At 43.7% G+C, this 19,683-nt stretch overlaps 1 protein-coding gene across 8 annotated transcripts in view; it reads right to left on the bottom strand.

Moving 5' to 3' along the window:
* The window catches only part of syne1a (spectrin repeat containing, nuclear envelope 1a), a 122,884-nt gene that overhangs the window by 67,882 nt on the left and 35,319 nt on the right, over positions 1-19,683 (bottom strand). For 7 of the 8 annotated variants that reach the window (XM_031875462.1, XM_031875459.1, XM_031875461.1 and 4 more), the window contains 26 exons: positions 19,165-19,305; positions 18,920-19,080; positions 18,543-18,699; positions 17,727-17,954; positions 17,518-17,616; positions 17,056-17,243; positions 15,780-15,903; positions 15,515-15,681; positions 15,175-15,328; positions 14,380-15,035; positions 13,913-14,092; positions 13,583-13,736; positions 13,023-13,181; positions 12,202-12,384; positions 11,980-12,081; positions 11,061-11,264; positions 8,411-8,618; positions 7,733-7,845; positions 7,028-7,233; positions 6,790-6,951; positions 6,417-6,696; positions 5,987-6,159; positions 4,416-4,725; positions 4,095-4,259; positions 2,302-2,661; positions 641-777 (listed from right to left, as the gene is read on the bottom strand). In XM_031875462.1, coding sequence (XP_031731322.1) covers positions 641-777; positions 2,302-2,661; positions 4,095-4,259; positions 4,416-4,725; positions 5,987-6,159; positions 6,417-6,696; positions 6,790-6,951; positions 7,028-7,233; positions 7,733-7,845; positions 8,411-8,618; positions 11,061-11,264; positions 11,980-12,081; positions 12,202-12,384; positions 13,023-13,181; positions 13,583-13,736; positions 13,913-14,092; positions 14,380-15,035; positions 15,175-15,328; positions 15,515-15,681; positions 15,780-15,903; positions 17,056-17,243; positions 17,518-17,616; positions 17,727-17,954; positions 18,543-18,699; positions 18,920-19,080; positions 19,165-19,305 — 5,171 coding nt within the window. Of the gene's footprint in view, positions 1-640; positions 778-983; positions 1,279-2,301; positions 2,662-4,094; positions 4,260-4,415; positions 4,726-5,986; positions 6,160-6,416; positions 6,697-6,789; positions 6,952-7,027; positions 7,234-7,732; positions 7,846-8,410; positions 8,619-11,060; positions 11,265-11,979; positions 12,082-12,201; positions 12,385-13,022; positions 13,182-13,582; positions 13,737-13,912; positions 14,093-14,379; positions 15,036-15,174; positions 15,329-15,514; positions 15,682-15,779; positions 15,904-17,055; positions 17,244-17,517; positions 17,617-17,726; positions 17,955-18,542; positions 18,700-18,919; positions 19,081-19,164; positions 19,306-19,683 lie in introns of those variants that run through there. The other variant, XM_031875465.1, reaches the window with a different exon arrangement.

Consider the following 19,683-nt stretch of genomic DNA (forward strand, 5'->3'; position numbering starts at 1 on the left):
CACACACACACACACACACACACACACACACACACACACACACACACGCTTCTAATACAAATGAGCTTGTAAAAACGGACACTGTCCTTTCGGACATGCAAATGTTGTTTTTGGGGAGAATGCTGCCCTTCTTCTATTTTGGTTATGGTGCCGTGTTATGGAATGAATGAGTATATAATGCATGGTCAGTTTTGTGCATTTTTCTTATTATGTGCAAGACACTGTCCCAATTAGGATTATAATAGGGCTTGGCAAAATCTCTATCATAATGTTATTAAAGATATAGTGCCCGATATTAGGATATGGCAAAAACATGCCAAATCATATAAATGATCTAACCAACATTCAAAGAAATTATACAATTATGCAAAGCATAAATGTTCTACTGTTATGTATTGAATAAAATTATTCTATGTGTAAAATTAAGGAGGTTTTAAGCACAGCTTGATCTGAATTATTCAACCATAAAGTGGTAAGATCATATCAACATGATATAAATCCGTTGAAAATCCATGGATGACAATATGATGCATCACTCAGCCTAAGCAAACAGCTCAGTTTAATTTCAAATCCACATAGAGAAAACAAACACCAAAGTATTTTCCACCACACGCTGTTCACTGAAGCAGAACACTCTTACCTGTTGTGCTGTTTGATAAGCGCGGTGACCCGGTCTGATTGTGAGCCCAGGTCCCTGGAGTATCGCACCAGGTCGTTAAGTTGGCCTTTCAACTTCTCCGCCATCGGCTCGGCGCTCTGCAAGCCCTCCAGTATCTCCTAAAACAACACAAAACAGACACCAGCTGGCTCAGAGTGTGTGTGTGTGTGTGTGTGTGTGTGTGTGTGTGTGTTAACGAGTGACAAGCACCCAATGGATCTGCATGACACCCTTCAATAAGTGCACTCACATTCCTATTCACACCCTGGCTTCATCTTCTCAGCTCTTCTCTCTCTCACAGACACACACTCCAACACATACTCACAGTGCTGCTTGTACAATAGCATTTCTGTTCTTCGCGGAGAGTGGCGGCAGGAAGGAGCTGCGGATAACGTTCTCCCGCTCTCCTCAGCGTGCCTCACATTCTGCACTCATACAGTCATCAAATCCTGTCCCATGAAATATGTACAAGCCCTATCCCTTTCTCTCTCTCTCTCTCTCTGATGCTCGCTCGCTTGTTCTCCTTCTGACGTATTACCAATAAGCAACCCTCCCTCCTTCTCCGTTCTCCTGGACTCGTTGCTCTCTTCTCCTTCCCTCGTCTAAACGTTCTACTACTTTCTCTTCCCTCCTCTCTCCTCTTTCTTTCTCCCTCCTCCCACTCCTTGCACTCTTTCCCTCTCACACATTTGTTCCTCCTTCTCACTCTCTCACGCTCTCTCCCGGTGGAATTCAGCTGTCAGCCCTCACAGATGCAGGATTGCTTCAAACGCACACAAACGAGCGCGTAACGAAAACACGGCTGGACACAGGAAGCAGGCTGGAGGAGGAGAGAGAGAGAGAAGCGGAGGAGGGGGAAAGACTCCTCCTCTGTTCTTTGACAGCCCCAAATTGAGAAAAAACAGAGGAAGGCATGGCCGAAGAAGCCGGGGAGGAGTGTGAAGGTGTACATGCTGGCATGGCCTCGACAGTACAGAGAAATTGTCACACTGTAAACATCCTGTGGATGTTAGAAACAGAGCAGCAGGGGAGGTGAGGAGCAAGAGCATCTAAGAATCAACCCCTGCAGTCGGGAAAGACATCGCTGTACACTGGAGTTCAAACAAGTCAGTACAGAAAGGGGAAAGAAGCAGGAATTGAAAAGGGGAATGTTTGCGAGGGAGAGATAGTGGAAAATAATGGCTAACAAAACAAAAGGGGGAGGGGTAGAGGGGACAGAAGACAGACTGAGGAGAAAACAAGAGAAACTGATGGGATTGTAGCTGTCACTCCTTCGTCATCCCAGTAAAGCTGATTTACAAACTAATCTGTTTTTCGGATTTACAAATGGAATGGTTAATTACTGACAGAGAAAACATAGCTGAATGCAGAGGATGTAGCCTATGTCTGCCCAGGGTGTGTGTGTGTGTGTGTGCCTGTGGGTACTTTTCATTAAACAATGCTAATCACCTTCTCTAAAATTAACATAGTACGGTGCTGCACAGTAGCCACTGTCAGCTTTTTTTACACATCACAGTTCGCCAACCCAAATCTCAGTCGAACAGAGTTTTTATGATCTATTATTTTTTGAATGAACTATTGTGAGCAGATGAACAGTGAATAATTCAGACGGTAAACTGTCATTTATTTAAATGCTCATATACCTTAGCCAGCTTCCATCCCTCCACTGCTTCCTCGCCGTTGCTCCGCCCTTCAGCTTTAATCAACTCCTGGCTCCACACCTTCAGCCGTCCATCCAGCTCTTTCAACTCATCCTCCAGCCGGACGGTCAGACGGTGATATTCTTCCTCCGAGGCTGCAGCAGCAGCGAGGGCCCCCTCCAGGTTGTCCCTGGCCCTCAGGGCGGCCCCCTCCCACTGCTCCAGAGCCTGGGACAGCGCCCCCAGCTGTCGGTCCATGGCCTCGCAGCCACCCGCCGCCGTGTGTTCCGCCGTGGACGCTGCACTCCGACGCACCCGGCTGAGGCGCTCTCGGCCCTCCAGTAGCTGACACTCCACACGCTCCTGAAGAGATGGGGAAGGTAGATAGGAGACGAAGTTGCTACGGAAACTGTGGCTACGGAAACTGCAACCTCCGATTCTATTTAAAGCGGCTTATGTCTCCTGCTCACTGTCTTTATCTCTTTGATTCTGTCTTTCAAGCATTCGTTTATGATGTCCTGTGTTTTCATTTGCTATCTCAGTATTCTCTCCCTATATCTAATTTCATCCTCCGCCTCCATCTCTCATTCTGAGTAGAAAGGTAGCACTCGGAAGGCAGAGAGTGTGAAAAGCAAAACAATCCAGTGTGATGCAATAGCATTAAGCTGATAGCCAGATTAAAAAGGGGGGGAAAACAGCAGCTGATCATTTTTGTGTGTGAGTAGAAGGATATGAACATTAACCTTGAGACCATGACTGGGAAATGAAAATGGCGCAACTCGCTATACAACAAATGATATTTCCTCCTCTACTGAAATGATTCACACCATGACTCTACAAACACAACATCATGTGATAATAAGGGCCCACGTGTCAAATTTAAATGCAAATCAATATCGCCTCACATATTTTCTCTCTGTAATTGCAGAATTATTGAACAGGGAAAAGCTTAGGTATTAATTGCACTGCTCTCCCCTTTTTTTACACAGTAATAGACCAACATAGTGGCAGTAAAATGTGCCAAGAGAGATTGAGATATTTGGCTGTGATATGGGAACAAACTGAGAACCAATTCCAGTTCCCTACATTGTTTGCCCTCCTTGATAGCAGGAGTCCATTACGATTAGATGGGTTCAGATAATTCAGCAATCAGTTACCTTAGCAACATACGACACACATAACATCTTTCAACGAGGTATAGTTTCACCAAAACACTGCACATCCTTAAGGCATGCTGTGGTGGGAATTCAGAGAAACATCGCTTGCTGTTACACTCATAGAACATCAATATAAAATAAGATACTGCGATAAGGATAAGGATAAGGATCCAACATTTCTCATGTAGACTTATGGGGTGGAATATGGATTTATATAGAAGTACTATTTCAATGCACACGTAATTAGTGACTGCTTAACATCATACAAAAGGACCAACACATATGGTCCAAAGTAGAATTAATCAAGAGTTTCAGCTGAAACGCCGTCCTTGAAGTGCCCACAAAAAATGTAAATTTGAACATCTGCAATTCCATGACAACAAACTCCATCTGTCGATAAAGATTATGTAAAATTATTGAAAACTCGAGGAAATCTACTTTGACGGCACACCTATGTGCACTGTACAGCACAATAGGCGTGTCACCTGTCAGATGTGCCACGTTATTATCTGTCAACGTATAGTTCTTTTGTCAAATTTGGAATTAGTTTCTTGACAAAAGTGTTTACAAATAAAAACAAAAGGAGTGTCAGTCGGCATCAACAAGGGGATTTCTTTGTATGTTGACAACCTGCCTTACCCTCACTTCTGACAGTTTCTTCTTGATGGCGGTAGAGTCTCCTGACGTATCAGACCAATGATGTAGCTCCTCTCCAGCACTCATCAGCCAATCAGTGAGCTCCCTAACAGCCTCCAGGTATTCTTGGTGTTCCAACACAACGGCCTGCGCTAGACGTACTCTCTCCTGAAGACAAAGACAATGGACACAATCAGTCAACAACTACTCTAAAATAACAACGCACTTACTTAATTAGTTGGTGAGATAAGTACAATAAATTGGTACGCTCGGGATTTTAAAGGTTTTTAACCAAATACAACGAAAGATTAAGTAACGTTATACCTCCACCAAGGCTGTGAGGTCATCAAACTGCACCTGCAGCTGGGTGCGGGCCCCGTGATTAAAGCCGGCATCGCCAGTCTTCTTGAACAGTTCTCTGGCTTTCTCTTCTAGGCTGGACAGAGCCACCTGGTGGTCTTCCAGATCAGCCAGCAGAGCTCTGAGTCTCTCGAGCTGGGATGCCTTTTCTCTGGGCCCTGCCTGAGGGGTGAGAGGGGCACACACCTCTCTCTCTACAGCCTCCATCCAGCATCCCAGTTGGGCAGCACCTTCCAGGTATCCTCCCCACTGCGACACGGTCCACTCTAGTCGACTGGAGGGACGACAGAAGATCTAGTTGTGATTGTCTGTGACTGGCACATATGGAATATACATTTTGAATAAAGAAAAAAGTAAGGAGAGACCATCTTACAATGGCATCACTACATCAGCGATACCAAATCGGGCCAGGGGCGTACAGTGGAGGGGGCCAATGGCCCCTTCCCTACTCCCTACCCCACTTCTTTCGGCACCCTTGCTCAGACCACACCCATCTTCAAACTCTGGCAAAAATAATCAAAACCGCCTGTAGTTCCTGCTACAGTAGATGTCTCCAGGACCACATATTGCCATGATGACTCACACACAGACTCACAAGGAGAAAACAATTCCAGCGTCGCTGTCGCGGCTGGTAATAATAGTAGTTGCTTTTTCGGATTAATCCAAATATATATATATATATATATATATATATACGTATAATCTATACAAATATATATGTAGTCTGGTTGCTTTTGGTACATAAAATCTGTACATATAATGTTCTTCTGTGTACCTTTTCACTCTCATATACAGGTACAGTATTTCATACTCATGATATGGCCAATAAATCTAAATACTGGCTGTAATACTGGCTTAGTGCCTTTATCCTCTTTATGCTGTGGTTCAAACACACACAGGCGCAGATACACACAATTTTCCTTGCCATCTGTTATCCCTGCATGTACAAATAATGCCAATATCTCACACACACACACACACACACACACACACACACACCTATATCACCTGCTACCCCATGCCTCCTGTTATCCCCTTAACCTTAAAACACAAACACAGCCCATGTGTGACCCACTGATGTTTGCCATCCACCATTTATTCCCTAATGAGATCAATTTTTTTCTAGGAGGGGCCATAATTGCCCAATTAAACACCAACACGCATGTGCATGTTGTCATGCGAGCGCACAGACACACACAAAAAAACGCACTAAATCAAGTACATCAATCAGAGTTACCAAATGAGACAAATACTGCTCATTATGTATTTAACCTAATGGTAATTAATGGCATTGAGACATCAATCTATCATGGTGAAAATAATCTGGCACACATATCCAGGGCTAAATGTTTTAAAGGCAAAATAAAAACAACAAAAATCAAGAATGGTTTGCAGTTCACAGTTCTGCAGTTTGTCCAGTTTCTGTAAATGCAAATCTACAATGAAATGATGACAAAGAATGTTAAGTTAAAGGAAGGACCTCTTCTACACCATCACATTACATTTTAGGTGATGGAACAAGGTGAGCAGTCTACCTGTGACAGCTCATGGTAGTCACAAGAAGTGTGGCCCACGCATCCTCCACTTCCTGTAGCTGAGAGCGGACCACTTCCTGTCCGGCGGCTCCATAGCTGCGCAGGGCCAACTCACCCTTACCCATTGCCATATTCAGCTTGACCTCCCCTTCCCCCTTCAAAAGCAGGATGTCCTGTGCATACAAATAAGGGTCAGAGTGAACTGGATTTAGACATCAGAATTTTTGATGAATACATTCTCAAGCGAACAGCTCCCTCTTGTGTTTACCAGAACTACTGTAGAAAAAAGAACTATTTGTGTAGATTTATTAAGTAAAGAACTAAATAAGTGCGTGCATTCTTAAAGATTCCAACCCCTTTAGTTCATCGTATAAAATAATTCATGTAAATTACAGATATGCATAGTCAACTAGTCAAAAGCCCCTCTCACCTGCACAGTCTCCAGCCTCTGCTCTAACTGCTCTTTGGTCCCCATGGTGCTGTCTACTGTACCCAGTCTCTCCTGGATCTCCTCCAGCCAGGCCCAAAACCCTTGGAGGGTCTCTCCAAAGGCCTGGCTCTCTTGGCAGCCTCGCAGCTTCTCCCTGGCTGCCTTCAGCAGGGCCTGGTGCTCCATCTGGAGCTGGCCTGTCACTCTGACCTCTCCCCCTGACCCCCGGCCTGCTTCAGACAAACACTGGGCCTCCTGGCAGAGATGCTCGATGGAGTCCCTTTCAAGAGACAATGATATTGTTTGGAATATTTAACAGCCCACGCTATGGCATCTATAACATATGGCCTCACACACCCACATATATACACACCTTCTTGCAAGCAGTTCCTCGTGGAGGTTTTCTATCCTCTCCAGCTCTTCTGTGGTGTCTGGGGCTCCTTGCTGGCACTCTGCCCCAAGAACAGGCTCTCTCTTGAGGCTGAGATCCATCTGCTTCAGCCAGTCTCTTATACCCTCCACACAGTCATTAAAGCTGGAGAGGAGGTGCATTTCCATTTAACTCTAATTGCTTTGCATAAACACACGACACAACAAGAATAATGACTTACTTTTTTATTAGGTCAATACTCTCTTCCAAGTCTCGTTGGCTCTGAGAGCAGCAGTCCAGGTAGCTCCTCCACTCTTTCTGACAGGAGGAGAGGTGCTCTCGGATCTGTGCTGCTCCAGCTTTAGGCAGGTGGACTTGTAGCCTCTCGGCTTCCTCACAAACCTTAGAGAAACACTCGTCACCCTCAGATGTCCGCTCGACTGACACCTGTGGATGTATAAGGAACATGTTGCTAATAAAAAAGTGATATGTCTCTGCTAATATAAAGAGCCACAACCCTCAGAGCTAGACTTATAACACTGGTTATACCTTCCTAAGAAGCTGTATAAACGTTATAAACTCTGGGAGTATTTGTACTTCCAGCACAATTCCTGTAAGTAAGATGCTGTCGTTTGTTCATTACAAGCTCAGATTTAGTTTGGACCAATGAAGCATTAATGATGACGGATATTATTCAATGATGACATTTTGTAGAAGATAATGTAGTAAATTACATGGAAGATATGAAATGAATTGTTACCATAACATAATTATTACTTCTTTAATCCATTAACTTTGTTCTAATGACGATATAAAATTATTTTGGTGTGTCAAAGTTTGATAGCGTGCCAGTATCAACAAGTGAAGTTACTAAAAACTGAGAGACTTTTGGTTTAACACGATGCCCTGACAACTGCACCAGTAAAAGTACGACATATAACAATACCTTTAACCGCTGCAACTTAGCTCCAAGGACAGCAGCGTCCCCCGACAGGTTCGAACATTCTTTCAGCTCCAACTTCAGATCTGTAAGCCGGGAGTGGAAGTCTTGGACGAGCTCTGCTTGGAGTAACATAAAGAAGTGGTAGACTAAAGGCTAAAATAAATATATGCTGACAAGTTCAGGAAAATTGATGTGTTAAAAATAAAAGGCACAGAACATTTAAAAGTGAAGGCACCCGAAGGAGGAGAGCGAGAAGAGGAGAGGCAGATGCTAAGTGAGGGCGTGTCCATGCTGTGCTGTGCTGCGCTGGGTTGCCTTGGCAACAAGCCCAAAACGAGTCCCTCGAGAGCAGATGTGACAAGAGCGACATTAGTCTCCGAGGCACAGGTGTGTGTGTCTGAGCGATGAGAGCGCACCAGTGTACCAGACAGTGTGTGTCAATGGAGTGTGGGCTGTTGTGGGCGGATTGAGTGGGCCATGGGGAAAAATGTCGGATAAATCAACAATAAATCTGTTGCACCACTAACAAATGACTTTGCATCATGTAGTTGTGTACTGTTTGATTGAGTGATTAGGAAGTGCTATTAAAATCTATACTTAGAAGTTATAAACCATCAAACAGAGATGATCCAGATTAAAATCTTACTCCACAAAATCCAAACCACACTATATATCTATTACCGTTGAAGTGGAGCTGTAGCCCATCCTGCAGGCTGCCCTTGGTCTTGGCACAGCGCTGGGCGACAGCCTCCGTTCGCTTGGCAATGGAGGTGAGGTCAGAGGAGAGGCACGACAGCTCCTGAGAGGGATGAGACCGGCACAGGGCACTCAGAGCATCTCTAGCTGAGTCCATGTCTGCCCTCTGTTGCTGCACAACGCCCTGCAGGTCCTGTAAATGAAACGTGAGGAAATAAGAGGATGTGTATTCATAATTGGGGGTTACAGGGTGGTGGAGAGGGCAGAGGCAGTGACATGTGCTACATCCACCTTGCAGATGTGAGCTACAGCTGGAATTACTGTGTTGGGATCTGACTATGTGGCTTCGACATGTGCTGTGGAACAAAGAGAGAGAGTCAGGCCTTGCCTTTTGCAAGCAAAGGTTTCATCCTGATTGTAGTTTGAGCACCAAACCCCCCAACTTTGAAGAAATTCACATTAGGGTGTGAGTTTCCTCCCCAAAATGCCACACTGCTCTCATTGGACGAGAGCAGGGATGCCGAGGCGGGACCTCCGGTAAGACGATCTTACTCCCCCAAAAACTGTGTTCCTGAAGGTACCTGAAAGCAGCGCTGCAATCTAATTGGCCGAGAGCCAAGACACCCCAGGACCCCTGTGGTTCAGCCACTGTTCTACAAAACTACCTGCAACCCCCACCTCAATGCTTTTCCCCCTTCGACCTCCGTCGAGCTAGGGAGCACACCAACGTTGTTTCTCTTTTCAACCAAATCCTAGGTCTAACAGTTTATATTCTTTGGCCGAATTCACCAAACTGTCTATTTTATCTTTGTTCGTATCCACGAAGCGAACCCCTTTATTCCTGCAGAAGTGAAGAAGCAAGACTTCTTCAGAGAGAGAGAGAGAGAACTTCCACTCTCCATCAAGCGCCTCGTTCGCTCAGAAAATAAGGCCGCGAAAATCCCTTATCCAGACGACAGCGATTCTCTCCTACCAAGAGAACACCTCCCGCTGCCTGGGCCCAACGAAGCTCAAAAGAACCCCTCAGAAGAATCCCCCCCCTCAATCACCACGATTGCATCGTACCGTAAGGCGACATAGATTCTGGGCAGAGTTAATTTGTGTTTATTTTATCTTGTTTGTGTGCTTAAAGTACTGTTCATTTTTATAACGTGGTATATGCTTTATAATCACCGACACTGGCGATCCCTGAAATTGCTAGTGTTGTGTAGAAGTTAGCGTGTATTCCATGCTACTGTGATTCGTGTCGAGACAGCCGCAGTGAGGTCAAAGTTGCTTCTCATCAGTTCAGGAGGTCAGAACCGCCGGCTGAGACAAAGAGTCGCGGTTCTTGCTCCCCTGGCTGAGAGAGCAATCTTCTGTACTCCCGCGCGGCGCGAAGGATCTTAATCTTTTGTTTTATTTCATTTTGTTTTGTTTCTTTCCCTTCTCTTTTACTAATCCACACACACACATATAGCTTTGAGCTAATGTAGCTACGTGCTAAACGGCTACCGGCACGTATAGACGCCAGGTCTCCTGTTGGCTATCCGCCATTTTTGAGTCTCACGCATGAGAGACGTCCCAACTACGTCATACGTCGCTGAGCTGTTCCCTCGCTCCTCCCCCTTACACACACATACACTCACACACACACACACACACACACACACACACACACGCACACACACTTCCCCCCCCTCTTTTCAATCGTCTGTTGATTTTAGATAGCGTGCTCATGAATGTATAGTTGTTGTTAGTTTAGATATTAGTTGACTAGATCATTAGTATTAGAAGGTAATAAACTCTGTTATATTTTAAAGAGCAGCTGTCTGTGATTACTTTGTGCATGTGTATTGTGATAATAGCTGTATATGTGGTCTGTGCTCGAAACTTAAACCTTCACTTTCACTCTGAATGTGTAATAGTACTCAGACTGTTGACATTGCGAGTGAACACTAATTATGAGACTTAGTTTATCGTTTGGTTATTGGTCCCTATTCGCAGGGTGGTGCCCTGTTATTAATAATTGTTACTGACATTAATAATTCTATTGATGTCAAGAATTTAGTTTCTTAGATGCTGATAACCCAAACACGCTCCTTTACGTTCCCAACATAATGGTGCCCCCTTTTTGAGGCTATGTTATTCCCAACAACTGCCAGCTTAGAGTATGTTCTGACCTCTGATCTCCTAAAGAGGGTCATAATTGAGGACAGAAGTTCACCCTCAGGGAACAATAGGGTCTCACGCAAAAATGTTCTCATCATTACGCCTCTCAGTTTGTCTTTATAGGCAATTGAAGAGTACCATACCCAAGGTGAGTGCTCAGACTTTAATTTTAAATAACTTTTAATTGCCTCTGTGTTTAAAGGTGCGATACAAATAAACTTGCCTTGTCTATTTCCTGAGGCCATTTAAATAATTAAGGCATTACCGATTGAATATTGTATCATTGTGTGTCTTCATATAGTGCATGATTAGTAGAAATATGAAGCGACAGGGATAGCAATAGGAATAGCTTTTGACTAGGAAGTAGAGGAAGACTGTATGGTTACTTTAGGCATTAGTATTATTTTATATATACTGTATAACATGTATAAGAATTGAATTATTGTGTTCTTGTATCACATTGAGGGAAATGACAGTGTCATACCTTAACTGTACCGATGTCTTCAGCAGAAGTAGCTTCAGTGAGGTCAGATAAGGAGCCCTCAACTGCCACCAGCCGCTCGGCCATCTGGGACATGAGGTCCTCCAAACGCTGCTTCTGGAAACTGAAGTAGGTCAGAGTGTGTTTGGCCTGGTTGTACACCTCTCGCGCATGGGTCATTTTCTTCCTCAGGTCTGACTCCAGGACCTGGTTCAACAAAGAAATGAAACAACATCATATAACCAAAATCCCACATAAACAACATACACACACAATGTGCTTCCAGGTGCTCCTGCAGCATTTCCCAAATATACAGTATATGAGTGATCTGCATCTAGTACTCCAAACTCTCTCAAGCTTGGAAGATTTAGGTTTAAATGTTTACAATTGACCTTGGGACTGACAGTTGAAAAATAAAAATAAAATTTCCAAGAGAATTCCATCCATATCTGTGAATTGATGTTTTGCCATTCGTCAACCAAAATTCTTATGTTGTTGTTGTTTTCCACTTTTCCTTTATATATTTAGTTGAATGCTTATTTCTCTTCATGTTCCTTTTAAGGTCTTGTGGTTTTTAATGAAATTAATTATAGTCGTCATATACATTAGGTACATATATATGAAATGTAACTTCTGCATTCAACCCATCCCTAGCTTATTGGGAGCAGTGGGCTGCTGAGAAGCACATGGGGAGCGGTTAGGGGTTTAGTGTCTTGCTCAGGGACACTTCAGCAGAGGACTCGGAACAGCCAAGGATTATTCTCTCTACCCAATGAGCCACGGCCGCCCCAAAGTGCTGCACCATTGGGAGTTTTGTAACAGTGTTTGAAATCCCTGGCCTAAATGTCAATGGAAAAAATATTATTTTGCTGTAATAATTTCAGGAAAATCTTGCGCGAATTTCACTCCCCACCATAATCACCTGCATTTGTATCGGGGTTTCTTGCAGTTTGGCTCGCTCCTTCAGCTCTGTTACTCTCTCCTGCAGGGTATCCAGCCTCTGCTCCCTCTTTTCAACCTCAGCCTGTAGATCAAAGTGCTGGACATTTTAATTAAATCACACCCACTATGAAATCACTCTGAATATTACACCACCATAATCATTCATACACTTTTTCATGCAGACTGTCCAGCGTGCTCTGACCTGAAATGTGGCGAGATGGACCTCTGTCTGCTCTTTATCACTGAGATTGGAAACACTGTCGGTGAGATCAGCGATGGAGTTGGCAGCCCATTGGTTAATGTCCTGCTCCATGGACTTGAGGTCGCTCCACAGTGCAACACAGTAGCCCAGTCTCTCTGTGTTGGTTTGTATTCTCTCCGAGACCTGCAGGAACAGAGAGCAGCAGTCTAAGTACAGAACAGGATACGTCTCAATCAACAGGAGACTGAGGAGAGGTAGGATCTCTCTCCCTCTTTGTGTTGAGCTTTCTCTCTATGTAACAAGGGACAGTAAGCTTTACTGGGAGACGGAAGGAAAACAAGACTTAATTGGTTTGACAGATGTGTGGATGAGAAGTGAGAGAGAGAGAGACAGAAAGGCAGGTAACGTGTCTGGACTTGTTTATATTTCTGTCTCATTTGTGACAGCTGAGCAGCCAACTAAATCTCTCAAGAGGTAAAAAGGGAAAAGGGGAAAAACATAAATAAATATCATTAAAAGAGGAACAGCGCAAGTGTTTGGCAGAGCTGGAATGTGGAAGTCATAATTGATTTTCACATAAAACAACACCACAAATCCCTCCATAGTCGTTATCACGTTCCAGCTCCAGACAGAATTTATGAAGTACCACGTGTCAGGATGAGGACAAAACTCAGAAAGTATTATTTCCACCTGTTTGACCAGCTCGCTCAAGTGTGTCAATATATCATGCAATGAAAAACAGCCCAGTGATTTCAGCTGTCAGGGCTTCTTTACCAAAATAGTGGCAAGGCACAGCATGTGTTATATCAACTACCACTCACCTCCAGCCACTGGTCTCTTAACGTCTCCATGTCTCTCTGGATGGAGCTTGCATCAGAGTTGGGAACCTTCTCCAGCTCTCTCTGCAGGTCCTCCACTGTGCTGATGAGCTGGTCCATTGCTTCCTGTTGTTCTCTCAGCTCGGCTTGGACCGTGTCATGCTGGAGGGACAGAGAAGAGTGAAGAGAGAATGACAACAGACCACCACTAGAGGGAGAGATACTGTACAAACAGTATTGTTTATCGTTTATTGTAAAAACATACACATTGCCGTCTGATACTTGTAAAACAATAGCTGCAGAATTACATAGTGCAGTGATCTTAAGAAAGGAAACAATTGTAACAGCCCAGTGAAAGCTATGAATCTTCAACTCTGGAATATCAGGATATATACAAGTTATATACAACAATAATACAATGGATGTTCTGTCTTGACAACACGTGTTTTGATATATGAATCTTAACCAGACATTGTGCTTACCATATGCATCATTGGAAAAGAAAAAAACTGAAAATGTAACTGTTAATAATTTTCTGGGAAAAACAAAAAAAAGGTACTGACTCGTGTTAAAGTCCTTTTGGCCTCCTGAGCATTATGGTTGTGGTCGGGCAGATTGTGAGCAACAGCCTGAGCATTCTCAACGACAGTGGTGAGGGTTGACTTCAAGTGGTGGAACTGGCGGAGAAGATCTACTACAACTCCATTCTGTTCCTGACTGCATGAGAAAAGAGAAGAAAAAAGTCAAAGACTATTATCACTTGGCACTGGATTAAATTATAAAATTACAACAAACGCTGCAAGTGCTGTATAAATAGGACTAAAAACAAATAGAGCCAAGGAATTTAAATGAGATGAATAAGTCAAAATCCCTTTGTCGTCCTCCATCCCTACCCATTGGAGATCAGAGTCCTGACACTCTCCCAGGCTGTCTTCACCAGAGCTACCTCCCTGAGAGCCTCCCCAGCCAGCTCGCTGTCTCTTTGGGCCAGCTGGCTTCCCTTCTCCTCTAACCACCGCTGGGAATGCTGCAGGGACTGGAGCTCATCATCCAGCTGGACGAAAAAACGCAACCTGGGAGAAATAGATGCAGAAGAAAACAATAGGGATTACTAGCCTGATTCCAACGGGATATATCAAGATTCTCAGTTTTAACAAGTTTAAAAAGGATTTGGATCTATGGTTTGGCATCATTCATATATTAAATTCTCACAGTTTGGCTTACAGTAGGTCTCAGAGGACGCATTTGAAAGTATATTCAACCATGTATCTTACAAAACAAAGCTGGTATAGGAGCAAACTATTGTGGTGTTCAATGTGATACAATAATAGATCCAGGAGGCTGATTACCATTTACGTACCTGTTTTGAAAAGCCTGTACAGAGCTCTCTCTGGCCCCCTCGTGCCGCGCTTCATTCTCCAGTTTCTTCAAATTCTTCATCACCTCCTCCCTCCTCTCCCTAAAGGAGCTCCATAAAGCCCCCAGAGCGTCTGCTTCACTCTGCCTCCATCCCACGCCCCTCTGCACCTCCTCTAAAGCAATCGTGAGGGCCACCGCCTGCCCCCTGCAAGATGTTTTTGCCTGAGGATGGCTCATGTCTTTGGAGCCCCGCCCCTCTGCCCCACTCAGGTTAAGGTGTGCTTTGCTTAGCTGCCCATCTAACCCGACCGCCTCAGCCTCAAGCCGGGCCACGTCTTTAGCCCCCTCTCCTATTCCACGGTGCAGCTCTTCAGCTTTTGAACGGTCCCAGCTCCCTCTGCCCTCCACTGCCTCGTGAAGGCGCCGAACAGCCTGAGCTGCCGCTCCATGTTTCTTAAAAAACGCTTTTAACTCAGTCAGGCATTCTTTACGGAGGAGTAGGAGACGCTGGGATTCATTGAGGGGCTGCAGGCAGTCCTCTCTCCAGGCCTGCAGCTGCTGTTGGGCCTCTGAAGTGGCGCAGCGAAGCAGGGAGGACTCTCTCTGCTGAAGAGTGTCTCTCAGCGATGCATGTGCCTGCAGTTGCACCTCATGCTCCTGCAACAAGATAGTTCAATTAGACAAATATTATATATTAGCTCCTACAGTAATCAATGTAAACCTGCTGACTGTAACAACTCTCATATACAAAACCCATAAAGGACATCATTTTTGACAGCAAAGTACTGATTCTCACCGTCAGCTTACTAATTGCAGACTCAAGATCAGCAATATCAACCTGGGAAGAGCTTCTCAAGCCAGACAGGAAGGTTTCACTCCTTTGGGTCATAGTCAGCAGGGCCTGATCAAACTGCTCCAGCTGTGACAACTGTGTCTCCAGCAGCTCAAGCCTAAAAGAGAGGAGAAAGGCAGTTTGGATTAAGGGCATGAACATGATTATTGTTTTGACAGGTGTATATTTACACAAAACAAACAACCTGGGGAAAAAAAGCTGAACCACACAATTTCTGGATGCCATTTCTGGATCGATAAATAAAGTTAAATTATCTGTATGATATGTCTAACAAGATAATTGCCTGTGTGATGTGCTGTTCTTCACAGAGGTGCATCTTTCCTGTAGTTGTGCGAGATCATCGCTGAGCTCTTGGATACGAGCTTCAGGCGCTGTGGGGTACAGACACAGTGCAAGATTCACAAGACCCCGTAGGAGAGCCTCGTAGGATGCCGTCTCCCCCTGCATTTCCTGGAGGGGTGAATAAGTATTTAAAAATCATGCCACACAAAACTGAGAAGGGAAAATAAACACTCTACATGCAAATGGCTAATAGTAAAATGACTTACCTGTACATTTAGTAGTTCATTGCTAAGCTTTATTTTGTCTGCAGAAAGCAGGTCTGAGTCTGGACAGCAAACAAACTCACACCTGCTCAACCAGCTTTTCATGGACGAACTCTCCTTTTCAAATCTGTGGATACAAAGGTGGCACTCAGAAAATAACATTCAAATGAAATATGATTTATGCGGCACTATTCTGAAAATGAATAGAATAAATACTGATCTAACAATACCTTAGTTACCTGTGATCTTAAAGTATACACACGCAATGACACACACACATACACACACTCACACACAGTGATAGTCTGTGTGTTATTGTGTTATTATCTGACCACGCCTCAGTATCAGTGACAGGGTCATATTGTGACAACCTATTTTGCCAGAGCACCCAGTGCTGTAAGTAATCCCTCATACACACACATGCAGGGGAGAAGATTGACTGCAGAGAGCCACACATAAACAAACAGACACACACATACACACACACACACACACACGTAAAGAAAATGTACTTCATCTAAAAAGAGCCACCGACTGGATAAATACAATGAAACAAGCACCGAAGCTTTAACTCTATAAACAGCTACCATGTGACTAATACAGAAGAGTGAGAAGAAATCGCTCCAGTCTATTGTCCAAGTCTATTGTGCGATCAAAGGAAGTGATAAGAAAAGCCTATTATTAGAATAGAAAGGCGATGGCTGACTGGAGGACAGACAGATTGAGTCATAGACAAGATCTTGCTCCTCTTCATCACACTAGGATGAGGGAATGATTCGGGGAATAAAAGAGGAAATTGGCACAGAGAGGAGGATTCAGCAGAAAGAACACATGTGCAACATGAAAGGGGAAATAGCATGATTTTTACAATCAGGATAAGATGCGTGTGTGACGCAGGGACCAAAGCAGTTTGTGCTAAAAATGTTATTTATAAAACATTTCTATGTGTTTTGTGACAAACCCTTGAAATATTCAAACATACGTCTTCTAGGTGTTGGAGGGTCACACACTCATAAGGTTCAGAGTCAGCCCACCAAGGCATCACGGCAGCAGCTGGCAATAACATAATTAAGCTCATGGTGACTAATTGTCTTAAAAGCTAAATAGGATGGCTCATGTCTGGGTATTCAATAGTAAAACATTCAGGAATTTGCTCAGCAAAGCTAGATGCATGAGATTAACACAGACTGATGTTCTTTTTCAGATAAATGTAAATGCATATCTTTCTTTTGCCAATGCCCCTATTTTCAAAAAAGAATTCAATAACATATAACTTTACCTCTGCCAAAGTGCTAGAAGGCTCTGTAATGTCGATTGCTTTTCTGTTGCCTTTCCCAAAAAGTCTCGCTGTTGCTTCTGGAGGTTAGCCACCTCTTCCTCCAGCTGGCTGCCCTCACCAAGCCTCTTCATGGCCGAACACAAAGCCATCAGCCTGGGGTTCAGCTGCTCAACAGCCTGGCAGACCTCCTGGAGGAGACGGATATGTACTTGTCATCAGCTCCGCAGAGAACCTTAAACCTCAATGGCTACAAACTCTTGAACATAAATCCTACTACCATGACAAGTAACAATGTACTAAAATAGTCATAAGAAATAATAAGTTGATTAAAATACTGTTTTAAAAAAATCATACAAAAGATACCCTTCAGGTCCTGAGGATTTAGTTGAGCCAACCGAAGTTAAAACCATAAATCCATATGGTGATGTCACATGAAGGCATTCTTTGTGTTTTTTTTCTTACCATATGATCCTGGAGGCTTTTGTAGGTCTCAGATGAAGATGAGCAGTATGTGACCGGAGAGTCAAGCTTCTCTTTCAGGTCAGCCATTGCTTTCTTGACCTGATAATGACAACAGCTTCAATTATTCAAAAGAGTATTTAACCGGTGGCCCTGCAAAGTCTTAATTACAATTTCTGCACCAAACCTTTCCGTTATGTGTTGCTGTATACCTGTTCTAGGTTATCGTTGTATCTCTGCCAGTACGAGGCGCTCTGGTTGAGCTGTCCTCCCAGCTGCTCTACTCTCCCCATCAACTCTTCCCAGCAGCGCCTCATCTGTGCAAGTCGAGCCCGGATACGTCCAGCCTCTCCGGGGGTCACAAACCTCGACAGGGCCTCACAGTCCACCTCCATGTGGGCCAGGGCTGCCCTTCTCTCCTCTAAACCTTCTGCCACAGCCTGTGGGACAATAAACAAGACCGAACAGACAATGTTATGTGTTATCTTCAATGAATTCCTTTGTCTATGATAGATTAAAAAAATAATGTCTCTTTAGGTTCATAAAGTTGTAGAAAAATTCAAGCACAGAAGTTTGTCTGCCGCAGGACTTCTTAAGTCCTGTTATCCCAAATGTTTTTGACATTTTTTTTCTCCTCTTCTGCACCTCCATGAGATTAACAAGGCTGAGGTCTGGAAAACCAAGATTACATTTTTTTTCAATATGATCAATTTATTTTCTATATCCTAGTCTTCGCTGAAGCTCCTCTGACCCAATTTCCCCCTTGGGGTTATGTTCAAATTTAATCTTATTTCATCTTAATCTTAATAACCCTCGGGCCTCACTGATACTGTACACTCCGGGCTAAAGGCCAGACAGCAATTTTGACAAATTTTCTTGGGAGCTACTAAAAAAAAAAAACATGTGGATGATGCATATTTATTCATGAATATCCGAAGATGATTGAAGAAGCTGTGACATGTTCTTAGCTATACAGCGTGCAGTCAGTATTAGATATAAAAAACCAAGGTAGAGAAAAAAAGATATACCTCCAATGTGCTGATGTGTTTATCCAGAGGATCTAAGGAGGAGGTGGACTTGATGGCCTCCAGCTCCGTCTCTTTCTCACTGATCCACAGAGAGAAAGCCTCTGATTCGCTGCAGAAGCGCTCCCACCACATACACATCATCTCCAGCTGGACAACACTGGGAGATGCAAGATTAGACGAGAACAATTTAGTAAAATATACTGCATGCATATCTAGATATACTGTGGGAATGAGAACAAACTGGCACACAAGTAGACCATTGCTTCGTCAATTTTCCACATCAAACCTGAAATCATGACTTTGAAGTTTGAGGGAGTTACAGTATACTCCGTTATAATTAAATTGGATGGGAAGCTGGGGATGACGACGGGACATACTTCTTGTTGAGGTGGTCTTGAAGTTGTGCGAGTGCTTCTCTGGTTGACTCGGCCTGCTGCAGAAGAAGAGTTTGATTCTTCGGACCAAGCTGAACTTCTTCCGCCTTCTCGAGGAGGAAAGCTGCACGCACAGAAAACTCCTCAACCTTTGTGAGGAGCTCCTACAGACAAAAAAATAAATATATTGTATGAGAGCAAATACAGAGCATGCTCTACATGCATGTACGCTTATTGTATATACTCACCTTGTTCTGCTCCAGTTCAGTTTTCAGGCTGTCCAGACTGCTGAAAATCAGTTCTTTGTGCAGCTCTTTGCTGGTATTACTGATAAACCTCCAAACTGTTTCTCTTTCTGCTTCAAAACTCTGCCAGGAGCTCAGAGTTGCCTTGAGGTGATGAAGAAACAGCAGAATAATGTATACATATTACATACATACAGAGTTAATGGGTACGGCAGTGTTTGGTTTCATTCAAAGAACCAAACTAACAAAAGCACTCTCTGGCCTTAATTTAATTCTAGATTATCAGACTAAATTGTTACAAGGAACAAAAATGCATTTTCTATCTCATCTTTCAATGCATAATCATCAACTGCATCAATCTCTTTCTCTTTAATTATTTAACGCTGGCATAATAAGGTCTGTCTAAAATGGATCTTTAGCTTTGATTTATTCAGAGGGACAGACACCAAAAACCTTTAACATTCATCCCTGAGTTTTGATTTAAGGTGTTTTACAGTAATTTTCCCCTTGATAATTAACTTG

The sequence above is a fragment of the Anarrhichthys ocellatus genome, unplaced genomic scaffold (assembly GCF_004355925.1).
Source record: "Anarrhichthys ocellatus isolate YVR2014 unplaced genomic scaffold, GSC_Weel_1.0 scaffold91, whole genome shotgun sequence".
In the NCBI taxonomy this organism is placed as follows: domain Eukaryota; kingdom Metazoa; phylum Chordata; class Actinopteri; order Perciformes; family Anarhichadidae; genus Anarrhichthys; species Anarrhichthys ocellatus.